General features: G+C 37.3%; 1 protein-coding gene across 2 annotated transcripts; it reads left to right on the top strand.

The window, feature by feature from the left end:
- Positions 1 to 5481: 5481 nt before the first annotated feature.
- On the top strand, positions 5482 to 21549 carry RSPH4A (radial spoke head component 4A). Of its 2 annotated transcripts, XM_082633854.1 has the most exons (7): positions 5482 to 6592; positions 9028 to 9262; positions 14247 to 14975; positions 16040 to 16184; positions 19129 to 19160; positions 19598 to 19715; positions 21225 to 21320. In XM_082633854.1, exons 1-7 carry the CDS (start codon positions 5919 to 5921, stop codon positions 21245 to 21247), a joined length of 1956 nt encoding a protein of 651 aa, XP_082489980.1. In that variant the 5' UTR covers positions 5482 to 5918; the 3' UTR covers positions 21248 to 21320. The 2 variants fall into 2 exon arrangements, with proteins under 2 accessions (XP_082489980.1, XP_082489979.1); XM_082633853.1 differs by lacking the exon at positions 19129 to 19160 and having other exon boundaries at positions 21225 to 21549.
- Positions 21550 to 21580: the final 31 nt, after the last annotated feature.

Raw genomic sequence — 21580 nt, 5'->3', positions numbered from 1 at the left:
ATTGATCCCTATCATCCTTAAAGTTATATCAGAAGTGGATTTTCCTTCTTCAGTGAACCTGTAACAGTGAGTAGTAAAAGGGTAGACTTAGAGCTCTTTCAAATCTCACCCTCTCTTTAGCATACAAATGAATTTACTTTTTCATCAGTTTTATATTTTTCCTTTGCTTTTTTTGAACTTCAGTGCAAGAATAAGAGAGATACAAAAGGTGTCCTTTACACAATCACTTCCTCCATATTAATCAAGGAGATGCAAACAATATATATTTTGCCAGTACCCACATCCCACATGAATCTACCCCATATCCCACTCTTTTTCTCTTGTTTCTACGATACACCAACACTTATAATTCTCTCTCTCCTGAAACAGTGCAAGACAGACTAAACATAATAAACAGCAAAAATAGAATGACGTTCAGAGTGTTTGTGTGGGCTGGCTGACACTCTTTTCTCTTTTCTCAGCATCCGGATTTTCTGGAATTGGTTTTTAAAGTCTGTGTGTGTGTGTGGTATTGTGGGGTGTCAGGAGGGATGTGATAGTGACTCACATTTTCATCTTTGCTTTTCTCTTCAACTATACTCCCAACTTATGACTTTTGCATTGTCCATGTTCTTCAGTATAAATTCTTCCCTACCACATTCCACAGACTCGTTTCTCCAAGGCTTTTCCTGGAAAATTTGTGTACTAGTGTCATAATCACTCTCCACCTACCTCTATTGAAACGGTACTTGATGGCTTATCAGCCAGTCTGTTCTAACTCAGTTCTCATTAGTAGAAATTGCCTGGATTTCAGCTTGAGTGAGGAAACTCTGGCAGGTTAGTAGGGCTTAATTGGATCTTTTAACTGGGAGTCAAATAACATCCCATGAAGCCTTCTCTGGAGGTTGAGATAAAACATTCATGGAAACCAAGACAGTGCTTTATCACTTATTTTTTTGATTCTGAATTTTTAGTGTGAATGTTTGGATTGTTAAAATGCAGATTTTCGATCACAAAGGAATTTGGGAGTTTACTAGAACTGGCTTAAGAAAATAAACAAGTAGAGCCAATATAACAACAGATTATCAAAGTAATGTCAACCTTGTATGATAAAAGACAGATTCCATAAAAAACAGGGCAGTCTCCCAGAAACAGTTAGTTAGGGGGAGGCAGATGAAGGAGAGAGGCTGAGGCAACCCACTGCGTGGTCAGGCGGCCGTTGGGTGGGCGCCCTGGCCTCGATGCCTCCGCCCTGTGTGGCAGCGAGCAAGCTCCCCACCCACTCTGCTGGTTATGGTGCCCACTCTCACCAACGTATCTGCTGGGATCCCCAGCAGCAAAGTGAAATACTCAAAGCTCTCCAGCACTGATGATGGACACATTAACTGTCAGAAGGAAACTTCACCTGCCAAAGTGAGCTTCAATCGAAAAAACGTCCAGGTGTCCTGAGATCTCCAAGTTCAAGAAAAGCCCTACTAACATTCCTTATAAGGCCACTGCCTGCGCCTCCTTACAGTTTTTGACTGGTGTTTTTCCCATTATTATGGGTTGCCTCCTGCTGGCAGGCTACATCAGCAAAGTTGGCGCCAACCGAGCCTTTCCAGTTCTGACTGTTGACATCCTGCTGTTTCTCCCCAGATTTTACCACCTGATCATCGTATACAGAGCATACCGAGGCTGTCAGGGCTACTCCTACGGTGCTTTTCCGGACTGTGATGACTAGGCCCCGCCGCAGCCAGAAGAGTCACAGATGGGGGTGAGCAGAGTTTAAGGCATTTGGAAGATGCTGTAGAAATTGATGCCTAAGGATTAAGGAATTCTGCTGTTTTGCAAATGCTTGAAAAAACTATGCATTTTTGCATAGTTGCAAACTATGCATTTTTGTATGGATTTTATAAATCCATCCCCAAAATGTTAACTGAGTTTACAATTAGCCAAACAGGAAGTTAGGAGAGGACATGCTCTATTTTTATTTTTCTGGCCCTTGCACAAGCCCATGACAAATTTTTCCACTTGGATATGTATGAGGAGGAATAGCAATGTTAATTGTATGAGAAAGTGAAAAGTTACTATGCAGAAGAAAATGTTGTTGCCACCACCTATTTAGAGCTGAACAATTCTTTTAAATAGTCCTCATCGATAATTTTATATTGTGGAAAATGGAAAAATGCAGTACATTATGTTAAATTTCTTATTACCAAGTAATTTATTTGAAAAGTTTCTGAGTATCTTATCCCTCACACTTATCTCTAGCTTTGATTCTATGGATGATCTTGGTAAAATCAAATATCAATTTAGGAAAAATAAAAAGAACACTACAGCTGTGTTGTATGGAGGCCCCACGAGCTCTAGAGTCAGTCAGAACTCATTTAAAATCCCAGATGCAAACTTTCCAGCTGTATAACCTTGGACAAATTACTTTAATACTCTGAGATAGAGTTGGGGACCGTAATTCCTACAGTTTGGGGTTCCAGTAGGGGTCAAATAAAATATTCTATATCAACAACATAGCACATATGTGTTTTCAAAAGTGTTAATTTCTCACTGTAAAATAGGGTTCTATAGAAGACTGCACATAAAATTAACTAAGTCATAAATGAATTACATCTATTCACCTCAAGCTAACCTAAGAGAGCTGGTCACCCAAGAGAGCTAGACTGTTAATCTGTAAAGTTATCAATTTAAATCAGGACACAGGGTTACTTTTTATTTGTATGAGCTTCCTCTTGATTCCTATACAGGAATAGGGCAGATCCAGGCTTTGTGGTGCCTAAAGCTTATATAATTTGGAGGGGGTCTCTTAAGAAAAAGACTGCAACTTTATGAATTCAATATTAAGTAGAGGGCATGGGAAGGGGCCTATACAACTGTGGGGTCTTGAAGCATGTTATCTACAAGAAACCCACTTTAAATATAAAGACACATATAGAATAAAGTAAATGGATGGGCAAAAATACACCATGCTAACACTCATTAAAAGAAACTAGGGGTGGCTATATTAATTTCAGACAAAGGCAACTTCAGAACAAGGAAAGTTACCGGAGATAAAGAAGGTCATTACATAATGATAAGGGATCAGTTCTCCAAGAAGACATAACAATCATTAATGGCTACACACCTAAAAACAGAGGGTCAAAATACATGAGGCAAATACTGATAAAGCTGCAGGGATAAATAAATGAATCCATTATTGTAGTTGGAGACTTCAACACATCTCTATCAGAATGGACAGATCCAGCAAGGAGAAAATCAATAAGTACCTAGTTGAATTCAACAATACCATCAATCAACTGGCTGTAATTGACATCTATAAACTACTTCTTCCAACAATAACAGAATACACTTTCTGCTCATATGGAACATTCACCAAGATAGACCACATTCTGGGCCATAAAAGCACTTCAACAAATTTAAAGCATAAAGAAAATAAACATTAAAATCATACAATGCCTGCTCTCAGACCACAATGGAATTACACTATAAATCAATAACAGAAAAATAGCTGAAAAAATCTCAAAATATTTTGAAATAAATGAAAATGAAATTGTAACATTAAAATTTGTGGGATACAGCAAAATCAATACTTAGAGGAAAATTTATAGAATTGAATTCATATATCAGAAAAGAAGAAAGATCTAAATCACCTAAGCTTCAATTGTCTAAGCTTCCACCTCAGGGCGCTAGAAAAAAAAGAGCAAATTAAATCCAAAGAAAGCAAAAGAAGGAAATAGTATAAATTAGAGCAGAAATTAATGAAATTGAAAACAGAAAATCACCAAAACCAAAAGCTGGTTCTATGAAAAAGTCAGTCAATTAATAAGCCTCTAGCCAGGCTAAGAAAAAGAAAAAAAGGAGAGAAGATGCAATTACTAAATCGAAAATTAAAGATGTATCATCACTAGAGATCCCACGGACATTAAAAGGATAATACAAGATACTATGAACAAGTCTATGCTTGTAAATTTGATAACCTAGATAAAATGGACCAATTCCTTGAAAAACACACTCTGCCAAAACACACACACACATATATAGGCATATATATGAGGAAATTGAATCAATAATTAATAATCTTTGAAAACAGGCCCAGATGGGTTCACAGGTGAATTTGATCAATTCCCTATAATTTCTTCTAGAAAATAAAAGCAGGGGAAATACTTCCTAATTCATTCTATGAAGCCAGAATTACTCTAATAACAGAACCAGACAAAGACATTGCAGAAAAGAAAACTACTGACTAAGATCTCTCATGAATATAGATGCAAAAAACTGTTCCTTATCATGCCTTTCTTCTGGCCCTACCACCCTGCTCTGGCTTGTCAGTCCAAGAAAAAAGCCTCCATCATATCTTGTCAGCTTCAAGGGTGGAGAAAATAGAACTATGATGGGGAAAAAATACTATCCCCCCTTCAACCCTTGTATCAATTACAAAAAATCTCCAATTTATAATTCCAGTTTACCTTTCATTTTGTTTTTCCGAGTCTTATTCCAAGAGTTCTAATCTGGGACTCTGACTTCAAGGAGTCCCTGAACCAGAAGAAATTACATGCAACATTTGGTGTGTGCACACCCATGTGTATTTTGGGAAGGGTAAATATCCACAACTTTGAACAAATGATTGAAGAGTTCTGTGCTTCTCCCACCAAATTGGGGGTGGGAGGTAAGTATGATGCTCTTTCATGAAATTAGAATTTATGACCAACATGTTGCTAATTGGAAGTTATATCAAGTATTAATTGGCTTATTTTAAAAGAGAGAGAGATACAGAATAGATTAGCATTAAAGACTTTAATTAGGGAATTCCCTGGTGGCCCAGTGGTTAGGACTCTTCTACTCTCACTGCCCATGGTCAGGGAACTAAAAATCCCACAAGCCACGTGGCCAAAAAAAATTTTTTTAAATTGTAATCTTAAAAAAAAAGACTTTAATTTACAGTTTTTAGTCAAGGCCAGATATGGTTCCATCCGCTATACCTTCTTGATGTTGGAGATGGAATAATATGAATGAATAGTCATGATCTTAAATATTGCAAAATTATGAATTCACATTCATATTATCAAATAAAGGTTACACTATACTAATATAGCTTTAGGGTTAATTTGAATTTCAATTATTAGGAAACAGGTAACCCATGAATTGTCTATTTATATAGGGTAAGCTTCTGCACTGCCTTCTCCTTGAAGGTAATTTTCTGCCTACTCATCTGGCAGATTCCACATGAGGAAGAGCAAAAATAAGGACTTCCTTGTTTATTGTTCAAAAGTTGCCCAAGTTTGGTTGGCACAGATGAGACACCTTTGCCCTCTAAGTGAGTCTTGGACTCTGATGTTCTGCACACTAGAGTCTCATTGTCACCTGCACCTCAACATTACCAAGGTCTCCCCCTCCCTCCGTCCCTCCATCCCTCCTTTCTCTCTCCCTCCCTCCCTCTCTCTCTCTCTCTCTCTCTCTCTCTCTCTCTCTCACACACACACACACACACACACACACAAGCTCTGTAAATGTATTGTCCCTCCACTAATGCAGGACTCACTCCTCAACGTGCAACTTGAATCAAACTATCAGACCCTGAAAATCATCCCGCCGGGTCGCGGCTCCTCCTCTCTGCGCCCGACCAGTTCTCAGGTTTCCAACCGCGACTGATGGGCTGCAGATTGGATTGGCTGAGCCAGGTAGAGGAGCAGAGGCTCCACCAAATCACACATCTAGGATTTTCATCTTTCTTGGTCTCCTCCCTAGAATCCTGGCAACAGATGTGTGTTATTTCTCTTAGGGGAACCCTGCCTGGTGTTGCTATGGAGATAGGACGCTGCGACTTGCAGAGCAACTAGGACCCAGAAATCGCCTAGCAGACCTAAGCAAAGCCACTGCCTTGCGTTGCCTCCTTCCATATCTGCACGCCCCCTTCATCCAGAACTTTTTTTCTCTTGACTCCTTCCATGGAAGACTCGACCCCCCTGAAACAAAAAATAGAACACCAAGAACTTGGGGAAACAAGGCGGCCGTGGGAAGAAATGGTAACAACATCCCAAGATCCTGAACCTGGGTTATCCGAGGCCTCAGAGTCGGAGCAGGGGCTGGAAACTGGACCTCAGTCCAAGAGCAGCCCTCCTGGGATCCCCCAATCTGGAGCCAGCACGCCTGTGGATGACCTCGTAGGACCAGGTGTGTCATCTCCACCTTCCCCATCTCAGGAGCCCTCCTCCACTCCTTCTCCCCTGGCTCTGGCCGCGCAGGACCTTATGGCACCATGGCAGTCAGACAAGACCACTAGTGTGATTTCTGAAGCTGGGACGGCTCACTTTGACCATTTGGAACAATCATCTGATAAAGAAGAATCAACTCCTCATCAAACATGCCAATCAGAGGGAAACAATTTTCATCAATCTCAGCAAACCAAATGTCACCTGTATGGACCGAGGGATGTGAGCTACAACAACTCTAAACGGAAAGAGCTGAGATTTGACATTTTTCAAGAAGACTCAAACAGTAACTATGATCTGGATCAGCCTGAGTCTGGGGCTTCTGAAGTGGCCCCCAGCATGCTTGAGATCGCCATTCAGAATGCTAAGGCTTACCTACTAAAGTCCAGTAGCAAGTCGGGCTTAAATTTGTAAGTCTTGGAGGAAGGGGGCTGGGGGAGAAATTTGGCAAAGGAAAGGGGGTATGAGTATCTCTGTGTGGGGATGTGTTTCTGTGGGTGAATGGAAATATATCTGAAAAGTCTGTATGAGTGAGAGAGTGACTTAATAACTCTTTGTATCATAGGACTCAAAATAGGTCACTGGTGGAGATTCTTCTAGCTTCTTTAAAGACCCTAGGTGCACAGAAATAAAATCTAGGAATTATGGAGTCTGGTGTTTGAAAGAAACCATAAAGACAGTGAAGTCCAAGCATCTCTCCAAGATGCTTGTAAAAAAGGACTGTCTACCAAAATCTAAGCATTCTAAGTGCTTATATGGCTTGGTTTTGAGTCCCCACCCAGGCCAGTGCTAGGGTGATAAATTACCTGCATTAACCTGGAACTGTCCTGATTGAGCACTGAAAGTTCTGCATCCTGAGAAACCTCTCAGTCCTAGGCAAACCAGGAGAATTGGTCGCTACACAGGCCACCCAAAAATACATGCCATTTTATCCAGATCTCTTAAAATGTGGTGATCAATGGCCCAGGAATGTTCTGACCATCCCATTATAGCTAAAATTCAGGTCTTATGGTTGAGTATAGATTTCTAGAGATTCTTGTTGCCAGGGTTACATAACAATAGAGCCAACAGAATTTTAGGGCTAGAAGGGACTTGAGAAAACATCTAATACAATCCACTTGTTTTTTAAGTGAGGGGACTAAGTCATGGAAAAATTAATTTGCTCAAGATTTCTCTGGCTTACAGCACTCACTGACTCTTACCTTTCCCTCACTATGCTTTAGCCACATGGCCTCTTCAGTTCCCATGCTGCTCCCTCTGCCTGAAAGGCTTCTGCCCTAAGTCTTTCTAAGTCTTTTCCTGGCTGGCTTCTCATCTTTTAGAAGTCAGCTTCTACAGAACTCTATTATAACTGCCTGTTCTTTCCTTCATAGCACGTAAGGCCATTTATAATTGTACATAGACTTATAGACTTATATTTAATGTCTGACTCTCTCACTAAAGTGCAGGCCTTCAGAGTGCAGGGACCCTGTGAGTTTTGTACATCACTATATACTTAATGCCTAGCACAGTGCTATCAGCTATTTACTGAATAAAGAATGAATTAATGAATGGAAGTACAGGAAACACAGCCTGGACCTTTTGAATCTAGTTAATCCACCATGTAATTTGCTGAGATGCCTCCTGATTAATCAGCAAACATTAAATGAATGCCCACTTAATATACAGTATGTGGCAAATGTTTGTAGCTATTACTTGGCTTTTAAAAATATGAGGTATAATTTTAAAGTTTGAATAAGAAACCAATGAATGTTTGATGCGAGAAATCTTCACAAAACCCAAATTTAAATATTATTTATAAATTACTGTTTTGAACTACAATTTACTTACATTTCAGGGATGTGATTTGCTGCTTAGCAGTGGATTCTATTTGAATTACTGATATAAACTTCTTGTCACAATTCCCTGGGTTAAATAACAAGCATGAATTTACAAACTTTGATAAAATGCCAAAAGAGCTCATTATAAACACTTGAAAGTTCACAATTTAAAACTGAATACAAAACAAAAAACGGGAAAATTTCATTTACTGAATGATTTTGTAACTGACATTACTTAAATAGCTAAATTTAATTTAATTTCCAAATATTAAGTCTCTGAGGTAACAAATGAATACCTTCCATAATATTCACTATTATCTTCTAAGTGCTTTAGAGCCTGTAGTTAAAAATGGCTTTTAGTAAAGGACAACTTTAACTCCATCTCCTATATGCAGACCTTATTTGACAGCCATGAAAGCTGTTTTTTTGTTGTTGTTGCAATTAAAACAATATTTGCCTAAAATATAATATTTCACATGTTGAATAAAAAGTCTACAGAAAATAATTGCTTGCTTCTTTTTTGCCAGTCATAATATTTCTGTTCATTTATAAAAACAGCAATATTTTGAGAAAGAATATGATATTCTTCATATATAATATTTGTAAACTGGCCTTCACATTGGTTGCCCATATAATCTACATATTTTTCTCTGACATTCTTAAGATCCGTTAGATAGATACAGATATTAAAGAAAAAATAAAATAACTAACCTGGCGGTCCAGTGGTTAAGACTTCGCCTTCCAATGCAGGGTGTGCGGGTTCAATCTCTGGTCAGGAAGCTAAGATCCCATAAGCCATGCAGCACTGCCAAAAAAAAAAAAAAAAAAAAATAGAGAACTTGCTTTGATTTATCTTATGCTCAAAGTTTTTCTTGGCAGTGGTAGAAGTTACTGTGATTTTCCCACTAAAAATCTCTGAAGTCTTCGAGTTCTTGAAGTTTCCTAAAAACCCACCGAGAATGCATGAAATGTTTTTCAAATGCTTTTGACAGGGTTATTATCTGGAATTTTCTCTTTTTGGGTAGATATGATCATCTTTCTGAAATGCTGACCAAGGTCTTAGATAAGCGTCCTGAAAATGCTGTGGATATCATTGAAAATGTTAGCCAAGAGGTGAAGATGGAACATTTTAGTATAAAACTGGATACACTCCAAAATGAGAATGAGATGCTTCCAACCTATGAAATAGCAGAGAAGCAAAAAGCTCTTTTTCTCCAGGGAAATTTAGAAGGAGATGACCAAGAAATGGAAGATGAAATAGTAAGTCACTCCTGTAAATTTGAATAGGTCAACCTTAGGGTTTTGAGGTGAGTGGGGTGTGGCTTTAAATTCATATCCACTGCCTTTTATAGCTTACTAAATAGTATTGCAGCCTCATTTCACACCACTCATTTCCTTGGTTAGAGTTTCTTATGTTTTCACACAGTGTTTTAGTATTTCAGAGGCTTAGCTGTTTTATATGTTTTTAGGGTTAAACTGCTTGATATCAGAAAAAATGTTTTCTTCATCTTTTATATTCTCCAAAGTACCTGGTACAGATCTGAGTGTGTAGCTGTTTCTTATTAAATATTTGCTGAATGAATGAATAAATGTCACATAATTTAAAATTAGGCTTTAAATCAAGTTGCATATTTTCTCCTTTAATTTACTGGAAAAATTAAAAGAACTTCTAATGTCATTTGCATTCTCTTCCAAGGCTACTTCTTCATATTGTGTCTTGACAGTATATATATATTATGTCAATGAGACATAATAGAAGAGGAGAGAAATAAAATATTTCTTTTAATCCCCATAGATAAACTGCTGAAAATATTTACAAAGTTGGTGACCGAGATAAAAAGGTATCATTCGAGAATAAAATCAGCTGTATTACTGAAATTTTACCTCCAAATATTTCAAATCAGTGTACGCTACTGTTTCCTAAATGCCTGCATATTTGCAGTTTATTCTACTGAGTAATTTATACTGTACATCTACTGAGCTTCTATGTTCTGTTACTACTAGACTATTTAAAACTGTCCTCATACTTGCAAATTTGATGCTTGGAGTAACATATATTCAGAAAAGGACATGGAGTTCAGTCAAAGAAAGGAGGAGGAGTAGGGATATACACAGTAGCTTTACCCTCTAGAGTGCCTTAGCTGTTATAGGGAGACACAAATTGACACAGTGAGATATAGAATACTCAGAAGGAACAAGCGATAGGTGTCAAGGATTTGATATTGGCTGACCTTTTCTAAAAATATCTTACACCAAACACTTGATCATGTAGCCACATATAGTATTGACAAGTCTGGCAGCAAACAGCATGTGGGTATCCAACAGAAGGCAGGCACTCTCATGCAGGAGTTTATCAAAGACTCCAGTATGAGAATAGGGCACTGCACTATCTATAGGCACAGTATTACAAGGCAGGGATCTGTGTTCTGAACTAGGTTTTGGGATGAGAATACAGATAAGCTGTTTTGATCCTGGAACCTGAGCCTCTTAACCAGACTCCATCAATTCCTCCTAATAAAGAGTAGGATTGGTTTTAGAGAAAGGATGAACCAAGTCATCAGATGAAGATAAAAAGTTCTACCTCAGAGAGCAGAAAGATTCAGGAACAGGAAGACAGGTAGCTCTTGGAACTCTGTCCCAGACTGATATGTTTAGAGTATTAATATTTCTATTCATGTCTTTGACCACACCAGAATTCCTGTTCTTAGTCTTCAGCAGTCATTTATTCCTTCACCCATTGATTTGCAAACATACCTACTGCATGCTAGGTACTGAGATATACACATAGAAAAGACTTTTCTAACTTTACGTTGGTCACAGTCTAGTGAAAGAGGTAAAAAAGATTAAAGTTATTTGACTATTGAAGTAATAGAGATATGGTGGAAAAAACAGGGGCTTTTGAATTAGATCTGAATTTGAATCCTAGTTCAATCACTTATTCCCTGTGTGACTCTAAATGACTAAACATTTCCAAGCCTCAGGGATAATCACATGGCAACAACTTGAGGGGTAGAGGTCCTATACATAAAGGATCTGGCACATCCTAGAAACTTAATGAATAGTAGCAGTTACTACTGTGTTGTTCTGACAAGCTATGAGCAACGAACTCTGCTATTAGGATCTGGGCAATGCTGTGTAATGGCAGTGATATTTCATTTGGATCATGAAGGATAAGTAGAAGTTCACCAGGTGAAGACTATAAGGCATAAAATTCTGGGACAAAAGCACAATAAAATGTCAGGAAAGACTATTTGGGAAACTGGCTTCAGATTTGAGGGATTTTGAGTGAAGGAAATGAAGCAAGCAAGGTGCTTTAAAGCTAGACTGCTCACCGTGTATTGATAAGAAATTGATCTCTTGCATACAGTGGGAAATTAATAGAGGTTTTTAGTAGAGAAAGCATGGTCTGACTTATGGTTTAGGAACATAACTTTGGTAGTAATGTGGAGCAGAATGAAAGAAGAAGGGTTTGAATGGGGACAAGGAAGACAGTATTAGAAGACTTCCGTGACAGGACAAGTAGTCTGTGTGGAGACTAGCATGTTAAAGAGGAGGGGATAATGCCAACAGCTTTTTAGGTGGTGGAATCAATAGGACTTTAACTAAATATGAGAGTCAAGGGAGTCAGAGGGAGCAAGGATGACTGAACTTTCTAGTTCGGGAAACTGAGTGATGGTGATATCTTTGGAAAATGTTCAGATTGAAAGTTCTCGTAGTTGGCTAGGAATAAGGTTGTGAAATGTAGGAGAAAAGTCAGAGTGAGAGAAGTAGATTTTAAAAACCACATATCACTTGGGTTGGTGTGGGAGAAATCTTCTAAGCATAAAGTGCTGAGTGATGAGATGACTGAAATTTTGAGGACACCGATATTTAGGCCTCAATTAATTAAAAAGACTAAGAAGAAATAGTTATAGAAGACAAGAGTAGGATCAGAGCGCATGGTGCAATAGATCCCAAAGAAACAGTCTTACAATCAGATGAGATTAGGATTGAAAAAAGTCATTATGATTATTTTGACACTCTATTTTTTAACTCAAGTTATAATACAAATAAGAGCAGATCATTTGTAAGAATAGCAAAGTGCTCTTAATTTCTCAGGTTCTAAAGGTTGTCTTGCCAAGTTATCCCTAGCTCAGTTAAGGTTATTTTCTACTTTCTCAAAAATGTTTTTCTAGAGTTCACTTGAGACTCTGTTTTTATTTTCCTGTACTTCTTTTTTGGAATTATTTCTGCTTTTCTCATTTTAAACCCAAAATTATTTATCTTAAGTAGAAACAAGCATATAACTAAATTATGTCTTCAAATGTAGTCATGCCTGAGCATTTATCTTATCATACATTCCTTTTATTTATCCTGTATATTACACCCATATTGATTTTTATTTACCCTATATCTTACCATATCCATATTATAAATATTTATTAAGTAAATGTATAATATATAAAAACAAGCATAAACATATATTTATAAAAAATTTTTTCTAAATATCTGTAGGTAGGTTTTGCTATATTTATTTATTTACTTGGCAAATATGGCTTTTTATTTTTAAATGTTTTTTGAATTTTATTTTTTTTACTACAGCAGGTTCTTATTGGTTATCTATTTTATACATATTACTGTATGCTATATTTTATTATTTCAAGATAGTAAAGGGGCCACTTAAATATTTCTTATAAGGAGAGGATGTTGGACTTTTTTTTTCCATGATAGGTTATTACAAGATATTGAATATAGTTCCCTGTGTTATACAGTAAATCCTTGTTGCTTGTCTATTTTATGCATAATAGTTTGTATCTGTTAATCCCATAATCTTAATTTATCCCTCCCCTCCCTTTCCCCTTTGGTAACCATAAATTTGTTTTCTGTGTCTGTTTCTGTTTTGTATATAGATTCATTTACATTAGTTTTTAGATTCTACATGTAAGTGATATATAATATTTGTCTTCCCCTGTCTTACTTCACTTAGTATATTCTCTAGGTCCATCCATGTTGCTGCAAATGGCAATAGTTCATTCTTATGGCTGAGCAGTATTCCATTGTATACACATACCACATCTTCTTAAACCAGTTGTCTGTTGATGGGAACTTGGGTTGTTTCCATGTCTTGGCTATTGTAAATAGTGCTGCTATAAACATCAGGGTGCACGTATCTTTTGCAGTTAGTGTCTTTGTTTTCTTCAGATACATACCCAGGCATGGAACTGCTGGATCATATGGTGGCTCTATTTTAAATTTTTAAAGGAACCTCCATACTGTTTTCCATAGTGGCTACATTCCCACCAACAGTGTAGGAGAGTTCCTTTTCTCCTTGTAGATTTTTTGATGATAGCTATTCTGACCAGCGTGAGGTGATACCTATTGTGGTTTTGATTTGTAGTCTCTAATAATTAGAGATTTTAAGCATCTTTTCATGTGCCTGTTGGCCATCTGTATGTCTTCTTTGGAGAAATGTCTATTTAGGTCTTCTGCCCATTTTCTGATTGGGTTGTTTGTTTTTTGATATTGAGTTGTATGAACTGTTTGTATGTTTTGGATATTGACCCCTTGTCAGCAGCATCATTTGCAAATACTTTCTCCCATTCCCTAGGTTGTCTTTATGTTTTGTTAATATTTTCTTTTGCTATGCAAAAGCTTGTAAGTTTGATTAGGTCCCATTTGTTTATTTTTGCTTTTATTTCTTTTGCCTTGGGAGACTGATCTAAGAAAATATTGCTATGATTTATGTCCAAGAATGTTTTGCCTATGTTCTCTTCTAGGAGTTTTATGGTGTTGTGACTTATATTCAGGTCTTTAAGCCATTTTCAGTTTATTTTTGTATATGGTTTGAGGGAGTGTACTAATTTCATTGATTTATATGTAGCTGTCCAGCTTTCCCAATACCACTTGCTGAAGAGACTGTCTTTTCTCCATTGTATATTCTTATCTCCTTTGTCGTGGATTAATTGGCCATGGGTGTGTGGGTTTATTTCTGGGCTCTCTATTCTCATGCCAAAACCATGCTGATTTGATTACCATAGCATTGTAGTATTGTCTGAAGTCTGAGAGGGTTATACCTCCAGCTTTGTTTTTTCCTCAGGATTGCTCTGGCAATTCTGGGTCTTCTGTAGTTCCATATAAATTTTAGAATTAATTGTTCTAGTTCTGTGAAAAATGTCATGGTTTTTAAAAATAGGGATCACATTAATGTAGACTGCAAGCAGTTCTCTTATGGATAAAATATTAATCACAGCAATTGTATTCCCAGGCAGAACACTCTCTTCCAAATGTAATGGAGTCAGCTTTTTATTTTGAACAAGCTGGAGTTGGTTTGGGCACAGATGAGACTTATCGCATATTTCTTGCCCTCAAGCAGCTTACTGACACACACCCAATCCAAAAATGTCGTTTCTGGGGTAAGATCTTAGGTCTGGAAATGAATTATATTGTAGCTGAAGTGGAATTCCGTGAGGGAGAAGATGAAGAGGTGGAAGAGGAAGATGTACCTGAAGAGAGGGACAATGGAGACAATGAAGCTGATGAAGATGAATTACCAAGGTCCTTTTACAAGGCCCCACAGGCTATTCCAAAGGAAGAAAGCAGAACAGGTGCCAACAAATATGTCTATTTTGTTTGCAATGAACCAGGAAGACCATGGGTGAAGTTACCAGCAGTTACACCTGCACAAATTGTTATTGCAAGAAAAATCAAGAAATTTTTCACCGGGCGATTGGATACCCCCATCATAAGCTACCCACCCTTCCCAGGAAATGAGAGTAATTACTTACGAGCACAAATTGCCAGAATTTCAGCAGGGACTCAGGTCAGCCCTCTAGGATTCTATCATTTTGGTGAAGAAGAAGGAGAAGAGGAGGAAGAAACAGAAGGCAGGCGAGATAGCTTTGAAGAAAACCCCGACTTTGAAGGCATCCAAGTGATTGATCTAGTGGAATCCCTATCCAATTGGGTTCATCATGTACAACATATACTCCCTCAGGTAGGGGCTTTGCAATTCTCAATCTATCATCTAGTCAGCAAATATTTATTAAATTCTGTCTACAATGCATACAATATATACAAGACAAAGGCCTTCAGACTCCAGACAGAGACAATTAAAAAACCTAGTGAAAACACAGAGTACTGTATAATTGCCAAGTAGTATAGATCTGTGATTCAAATGTAAATAAAATAAATATTTCTATGGAGTATTTGACAAGTTACATAAGGATTTAGATTTAGGTGTGTTGTGAAATTATTTTTTATATGTTAAATATAGATGGTACATTAATTTTGGTAGGAGTTCTTTTATTCTATTTTTATAATACAAGGAACTTTTTTTGCCAAGAATGATAAAAGATTCTAACAAAAACAAGTAAACAGTGTTCTATAACAGTTATATAGAACCTATTCTGCCAGTTGTTCTTAATAGCACTCTATATGTATTATCTCATTTAAAACTCACAACTGTATGAAAGACTAATATCCTTATTTTACAGATGAGGAAATTAAGACAGAGGGTTTAAGAAATGTCACAGGGGGAATACAGCTAATAAACAACAGGGTCAGATGTGAATGGGCAGAATGGATCCAGAGTCCATACTCTTAATCAATCTGTTAAACTGTCTCATCTGTAGGTAGAAAATCTTCAATATACTTTGATGTACATAAGAGATATTCTTAAATACCTCTAGATGAGTTAATTAAATGAGAAATTATAAGCCCCAAACTCCATACCTAATCTTATCACATTTTTGTTATTAATAATAATAATAGTACCTTACCTTCACATAAATCAGTAAAATGATACCTTCTTCACAAAGGTTCTAATGATTTTAATATATAAATGTTCTGTAACTTCAAGAAGTGGGCAGATTCTTGAAATAGTACAGTCTTTGTTTAAAATAACATTGATCAAAACAGCTTTTGGTAAATATATGTTGAATGAATGATCAATATGCCACATAATGGGATGTCATGCAGATAATTACTTCAATCCAAAAGAATATTTTGATATTTTAAGGTCCTTGTTAGACTACTAAATCTTCCAATATTTATACCCAGGGTCGCTGTAATTGGTTCAACCCCATGCAAAAAAGTGAGGAGGAAGAAGAAGCAGAAGAAGAAGAAGAAGAAGAAAGAGAAGAGCCTGACTACATAGAACAGGAAGTAGGGCCTCCTCTCTTGACACCAATCTCTGAAGATTTAGGTAATTTTACACACTATATGTGTGTGTGTGTGTGTGTGTGTATAGGCATACATAAGTATGTACACATGTACATACAAGCAAACTTTGGAGGTATTGCGGGATAAATTCCAGACCACTGCAATAAAGTGAGTCAATAATTTTTTGGTTTCCCAGTGCATATAAAAGTTTTGTTTACACTCTACTGTAGTCTATTAAGTGTGCAATAACATTATTTCCCAAAACATGTACATACCTTAATTAAAAAATACTGTATTGTGGGGGGGATGAGAGAATTAGGTGAGGGAGATTAAGAGGTACAAACTTCCAGTTACAAAATAAATGAGTCAAGGGTATGAAATGTACAGTGTGGGGAATATAGTTCAAATAAAAAGGTCTTTGTATGGTGACATACAAAGTGGCTAAACTTGTCGTGGTGATCATTTTGAAATGTATAGAAAAAAATCACTATGTTGGGGCTTCCCTGGTGGCGCAGTGGTTGAGAGTCCGCCTGCCGATGCAGGGGACACGGGTTCATGCCCCGGTCCAGGAGGATCCCACATGCCGTGGAGCGGCTGGGCCCGTGAGCCATGCCGCTGAGCCTGCGTGTCCGGAGCCTGTGCTCTGCAATGGGAGAGGCCACAACATTGAGAGGCCCGTGTACAGCAAAAAAAAAAAAAAAAAAAAAAAAATCACTATGTTGTGTAACAGGAACTAACGTAGTGTTGTAGGTCAATTATAGTTCAAAAAAACAAATATACATGCAAACTCAAAGAAAAAGAGATCAAACTGGAAGAAAAAAATATTGTATTGCTAAAAAATGCTAACCATCATCTGAGCCTTCAGCGACTCATAATCTTTTTACTGGTGGAGAGTCTTGCCTTGATGTTGATGGCTGTTGACTAATCAGGGTGGTGGTTGGTCTTAAAATAAGACGACAAGGAAGTTTACCACATTGACTCTTCCTTTCACAAACGATTTCTCAGTAGCATGCAAAGCTGTTTGATAGCATTTTACTCACAGTAGAAAACTGAAGTCAATCTTCTCAAACTCTGCCACTGCTTTATCAACCAAGTTTATATCATATTGTAAATCCTTTGTATTCGTTTCAACAATCTTCACAGCATCTTCACCAGGAGTAGATTCCATGTCCACATCAAGAAACCACTGTCTTTGTTCATCCATAAGAAGCAACTCCTTATCCATTCAAGTTTTATCATGAGATTGCAGCAATTCAGTCACATCTTCAGGCACCACTCCTAATTACAGTTCTCTTGCTATTTCCACCACACCTGCAATTACTTCCTCCAACTGAAGTCTTGATCCCCTCAAAGTCATCCAAGAGGGTTGGAATCAATGTCTTCCAAACTCCTGTTAATGTTGACATTTTGACCACTTCCCATGAATCATATATGTTCTTAATGGCATCTAGAAAGGTGAATCCTTTCCAGGTTTTTAAAAATTTTATTTGTTAAATTCTCCCATTTATTTATTTTTTCCTTCCAGTTGTAGTGATATAATTGACATACAGCACTGTATAAGTTTAAGGTGTAAGACATAATGATTTGACTAAATTACATCACAAAATGATAACCACAATAAGTTTAGTCACCACCCATTATCTCATATAGTTAAAAAAGAAAAAAGAAAAAAAATTTTCCTTGTGATGTGACAAGAACTCTCAGGATTTACTCTATTCACACCTTTCATATATAACACACATCAGTGTTAATTATATTAATCATGTTGTACATGACATCCCTAGTACCTATTTATTAGGATGTTTGTACCTTTTGACCACCTTCCTTCAATTTCAATTCCCCCTCCAACAACCCACCATCTCCGGTAATCACAAACCTGATCTCTTTTTTTATGAGCTTTTTTGTTTTTGAAGTATAATTGACCTACAGCACAATATTAGTTCCTGGTGCACAACACAATTCACCATTGTTGGAGCAGTCAGAACACACACAATATTTATAGAATTAAGTTCTGTTTTACATGGGCATGGTTAGTGGTACCCCAAAACAATTACAATAGTAAGATTAAAGATCACAGATCACCATAACAAATACAATAATAATGAAAAAGTCTGAAATACTGAGAGAATTACCAAAATGTTACAGAGACACAAGGTGAGCAAATGCTGTTGGAAAAAATGGTGTCAACAGACTTGCTTGATGCAGGGTTGCCACAAAATTTCCATTTGTAAAAAACTCCATACCTGTTAAGCACTACAAAACAAGGTATGCCATACTATGTATGTATACAATGTAACATATATTTTTATATATATACCAAATACTCTCTCTATATTGATACTATGTATGTATATATACACAGGTATTTCCTGCTTTCAAAAGATAGCCTTACACCACTTTGCTTTTATGAGACAACTACATTAGTACCTATTTTCACTGACAGAAATCCAGAAGATGTTCTCTTTTACGAAGAAAAAAAAAAAGGCAAAAATAGCGTTCAGCACTTGTTTTGCAGTGAGCAGGTATAGAAGCAGCACACACTTCAATCTGTCAGAGGGGCACCTCCAAGCTCCTTCTCCAGGAACTACACTCAGCATCTCAGCATCAAGTTGCCATAGCTTTGAACTGTGCTTGTGAGCTTCTATGCTTTATCTCAGTTAATCTTGTCAATCCATTAGCAAGATGCGTCCTAAAGTAATTGCTTCTTCGCTCTATGTCATTTCAGCTTACAAAAGGTTTCACAGGAATGCTCTACTTTTGGATAGCGGGGGAAACCTGTGTACACACACACACACACACACACACACACACACACACACACACACAGTACATGGTGGGAATAAAGAATGTAATGTAGCTGGCCCCACCAAGAACTGTCTAGGACAGAGGTTGCGGAGTGCACTGCAGAGGAAGTATAAGGTGGCTCTACCTCTTAGTGGAAATGCTGATAGTTATCTTTGTTATCATTCTTGTTTTGCATTCTACAGATCATAAACACGTGACACAGTTAAAATATGAGGTACTGTTTTTGTTTTTTTTTTTTTGTTTTTTTTCTAATCTACTATTGCTTTCATATTCTTTTTTTCTTCCTATTCAGTTTTGGAGCATTCGTGCTTATAACCCCAGCTCTCCTTCATAATAATGATTTGGTCATCACGTATTTTTCCCTCCGCCACATAGGCCTCCTCTTGTAAAACTTATTTTCTCTGCTTTACAAATGTACACACACATATAAACACACACAAATATATATACAAATGTATACACACTTTTCTTTTCAAATTTCATTTTTCCACAACGTTCATATAATACCCTCCTGATCTTATGTTAAGCTGCTAATGTTTTAACTTTATGTCGTGTGTACTTTAAGATTTATAAATACAGCTTTTCTGTTACACAGTATATCCTTGTCTATTTAGGAGTTAAGTCTATTTTGAATTTCTCTTTGGTTTACAGAGATCCAGAATATACCGCCTTGGACAACACGGTTATCCTCAAATCTCATTCCTCAATATGCTATTGCAGTCCTTAGATCCAACCTTTGGACTGGAGCATATGCCTTTTCCAATGGCAAGTAAGTATGTAACAACTTACAAGGCTATTATTTTGATTATTTAACTTCTGGAAATTATAAGTTATCACTGGAATGTCAAGTGTGTATGGCATAAGATTAATTCAAACAACATCCATCTTATACAACAAAGCATCAAATTTAGAACATTAGAGTAATTCAGACTTCTGCCTTTTCATCTGAATTATCCAATTAATGGGGCTAAAATATGTTTTTTCTTCTGTGATTATTTGAGTAATTGATATTCATTTCATGGAGGTAATTCTAAGCAGTATTTAGTTTAAATCTCTTCATTTTTGTTGGATATCTTGATAAACGATAATTTAAAATATGTATGATTTAGGCTACCACTTTCAAAAGAATTAGGATAAGAGGATAGTAAACGTCCTTTAATTCCTCACCCAGAGCATACACTTTCATTTTTCTTATGCTTCCATTTCGTACTTAATAACCTAGTGTCAGCTCGGCTGAGCTGGAGATCTGAGCGGTCAAATGTCAGAGTAGCCATTAAAGCAACAAGCCAGAAATGAAAATGTTAAGCCTTTATAAAATCACTTACTGTGATGGTATAACCAAGTTGAAGGACTGATTCCCCCCCTCCCCCCACCCCGTTCCATTTGCCCCCATGGAATGGCACACTGGTGGAAGGTCAGATGGGTCAGCAGAGTTGTGGGGTCATCTCAATGACAAGGAAGTCCCCACATAAGGCTCCTGCAGTTTTAAGGACCTGTGACCAGAGAAAGGTGGGGAGGGCTAGGGAAAAGTACTGGCTACTGAGTCAAGAGTAGGGGAGTGTGTCTATAAGGTCTCCATTTCTCTCACCCAACCCTCATCAGGAAGCCTTGGCAAAGGGGCCTGAAGAAGACCTCTGCTGAAGGCCTCAGATGAAGAGGCCTGGGAATGAAGGCACCTGGGCCAGGAACACAATTGTGTTAAGAGCATGACAGGCCAGAGGGGCCAGAATCCTTGACCACAACGCTCTCTTAGAGATTGCAGTGCACTTGCTATGCACCAAGTCTGAGGTGGAGAGGGCAGTTTTCCCCCAGTGAGGCCTAACTAGGTAAAGCTTTTGTAATTGCTCAAGGATGGACCTGAAAAAATCACACATAGGTTGTTAACCACAAGTCCGACTTCTCACCCAGCCAAGAGTTTTCAAGGTTGGCAACTTCTTAATTCTTTCTAACTCTAAGGAAAGTATGTAATTTTTAACTTCGTTGCTTTGTTTTTTCTGAAAATAATTAAAAGATGAAAGGCTGTGGTCCAGGTGTAGGGTACATTTTGACAGGGTCTGGCCCTACGTTTTCTTAACCAGCTTAAGCAGTTGGGATCATAGTAATTCCCTGTGGTAAAAGAATCATTTAGGGATATTTCATCTCTAATGCATTTAAAATATACTGTATTGTTTTAACATTATGGGACTATGATACTCTAAGTACCTTATCCTTACAGAAAAGGATCAATTTTTCTTACTGAAAAATTATATAATGATTTACATTTTTTTTTAACTTACAGAAAGTTTGAAAATTTCTACATAGGCTGGGGTCATAAATATAGTCCAGACAGCTATACACCTCCAGTCCCACCACCAGTTTATCAAGAGTACCCCAGTGGACCAGAAATTACAGAACTGGATGACCCTAGTGTGGAAGAGGAGCAGGCTTTCAGGGCTGCACAAGAAGCAGCTGTAAATTCAACAGAGGAAAATGAAGAGACTGAGGAAGATGGAGATGAGGAAGATGACTATGACTAATAAAAATAAAATTAGCCCAGTCTTTGAGACTGATACACACATACTCCTTATTTGGGACTGATATATATATATATATGTATACATATATAGTTGCCTACATATATATATATATATATAT

Source organism: Mesoplodon mirus (assembly GCF_964341445.2).
Source record: "Mesoplodon mirus genome assembly, chromosome: 10".
Classification (NCBI taxonomy): Eukaryota; Metazoa; Chordata; class Mammalia; order Artiodactyla; family Ziphiidae; genus Mesoplodon; species Mesoplodon mirus.
Note: the sequence above shows the minus strand (reverse complement) of the source record. Positions and strands in the feature narration are given on the sequence as shown.

What these genes read in the sequence shown, in the direction of transcription:
- RSPH4A (XM_082633853.1), top strand. Translation starts at nt 5,919, where the DNA reads ATGGAAGACTCGACCCCCCTGAAACAAAAAATAGAACACCAAGAACTT. An exon ending in TACAACATATACTCCCTCAG is followed by an intron (nt 14,976 to 16,039) that starts GTAGGGGCTTTG and finishes ATTTATACCCAG; the next exon opens with GGTCGCTGTAATTGGTTCAA. An exon ending in TATGCCTTTTCCAATGGCAA is followed by an intron (nt 19,716 to 21,224) that starts GTAAGTATGTAA and finishes TTTAACTTACAG; the next exon opens with AAAGTTTGAAAATTTCTACA.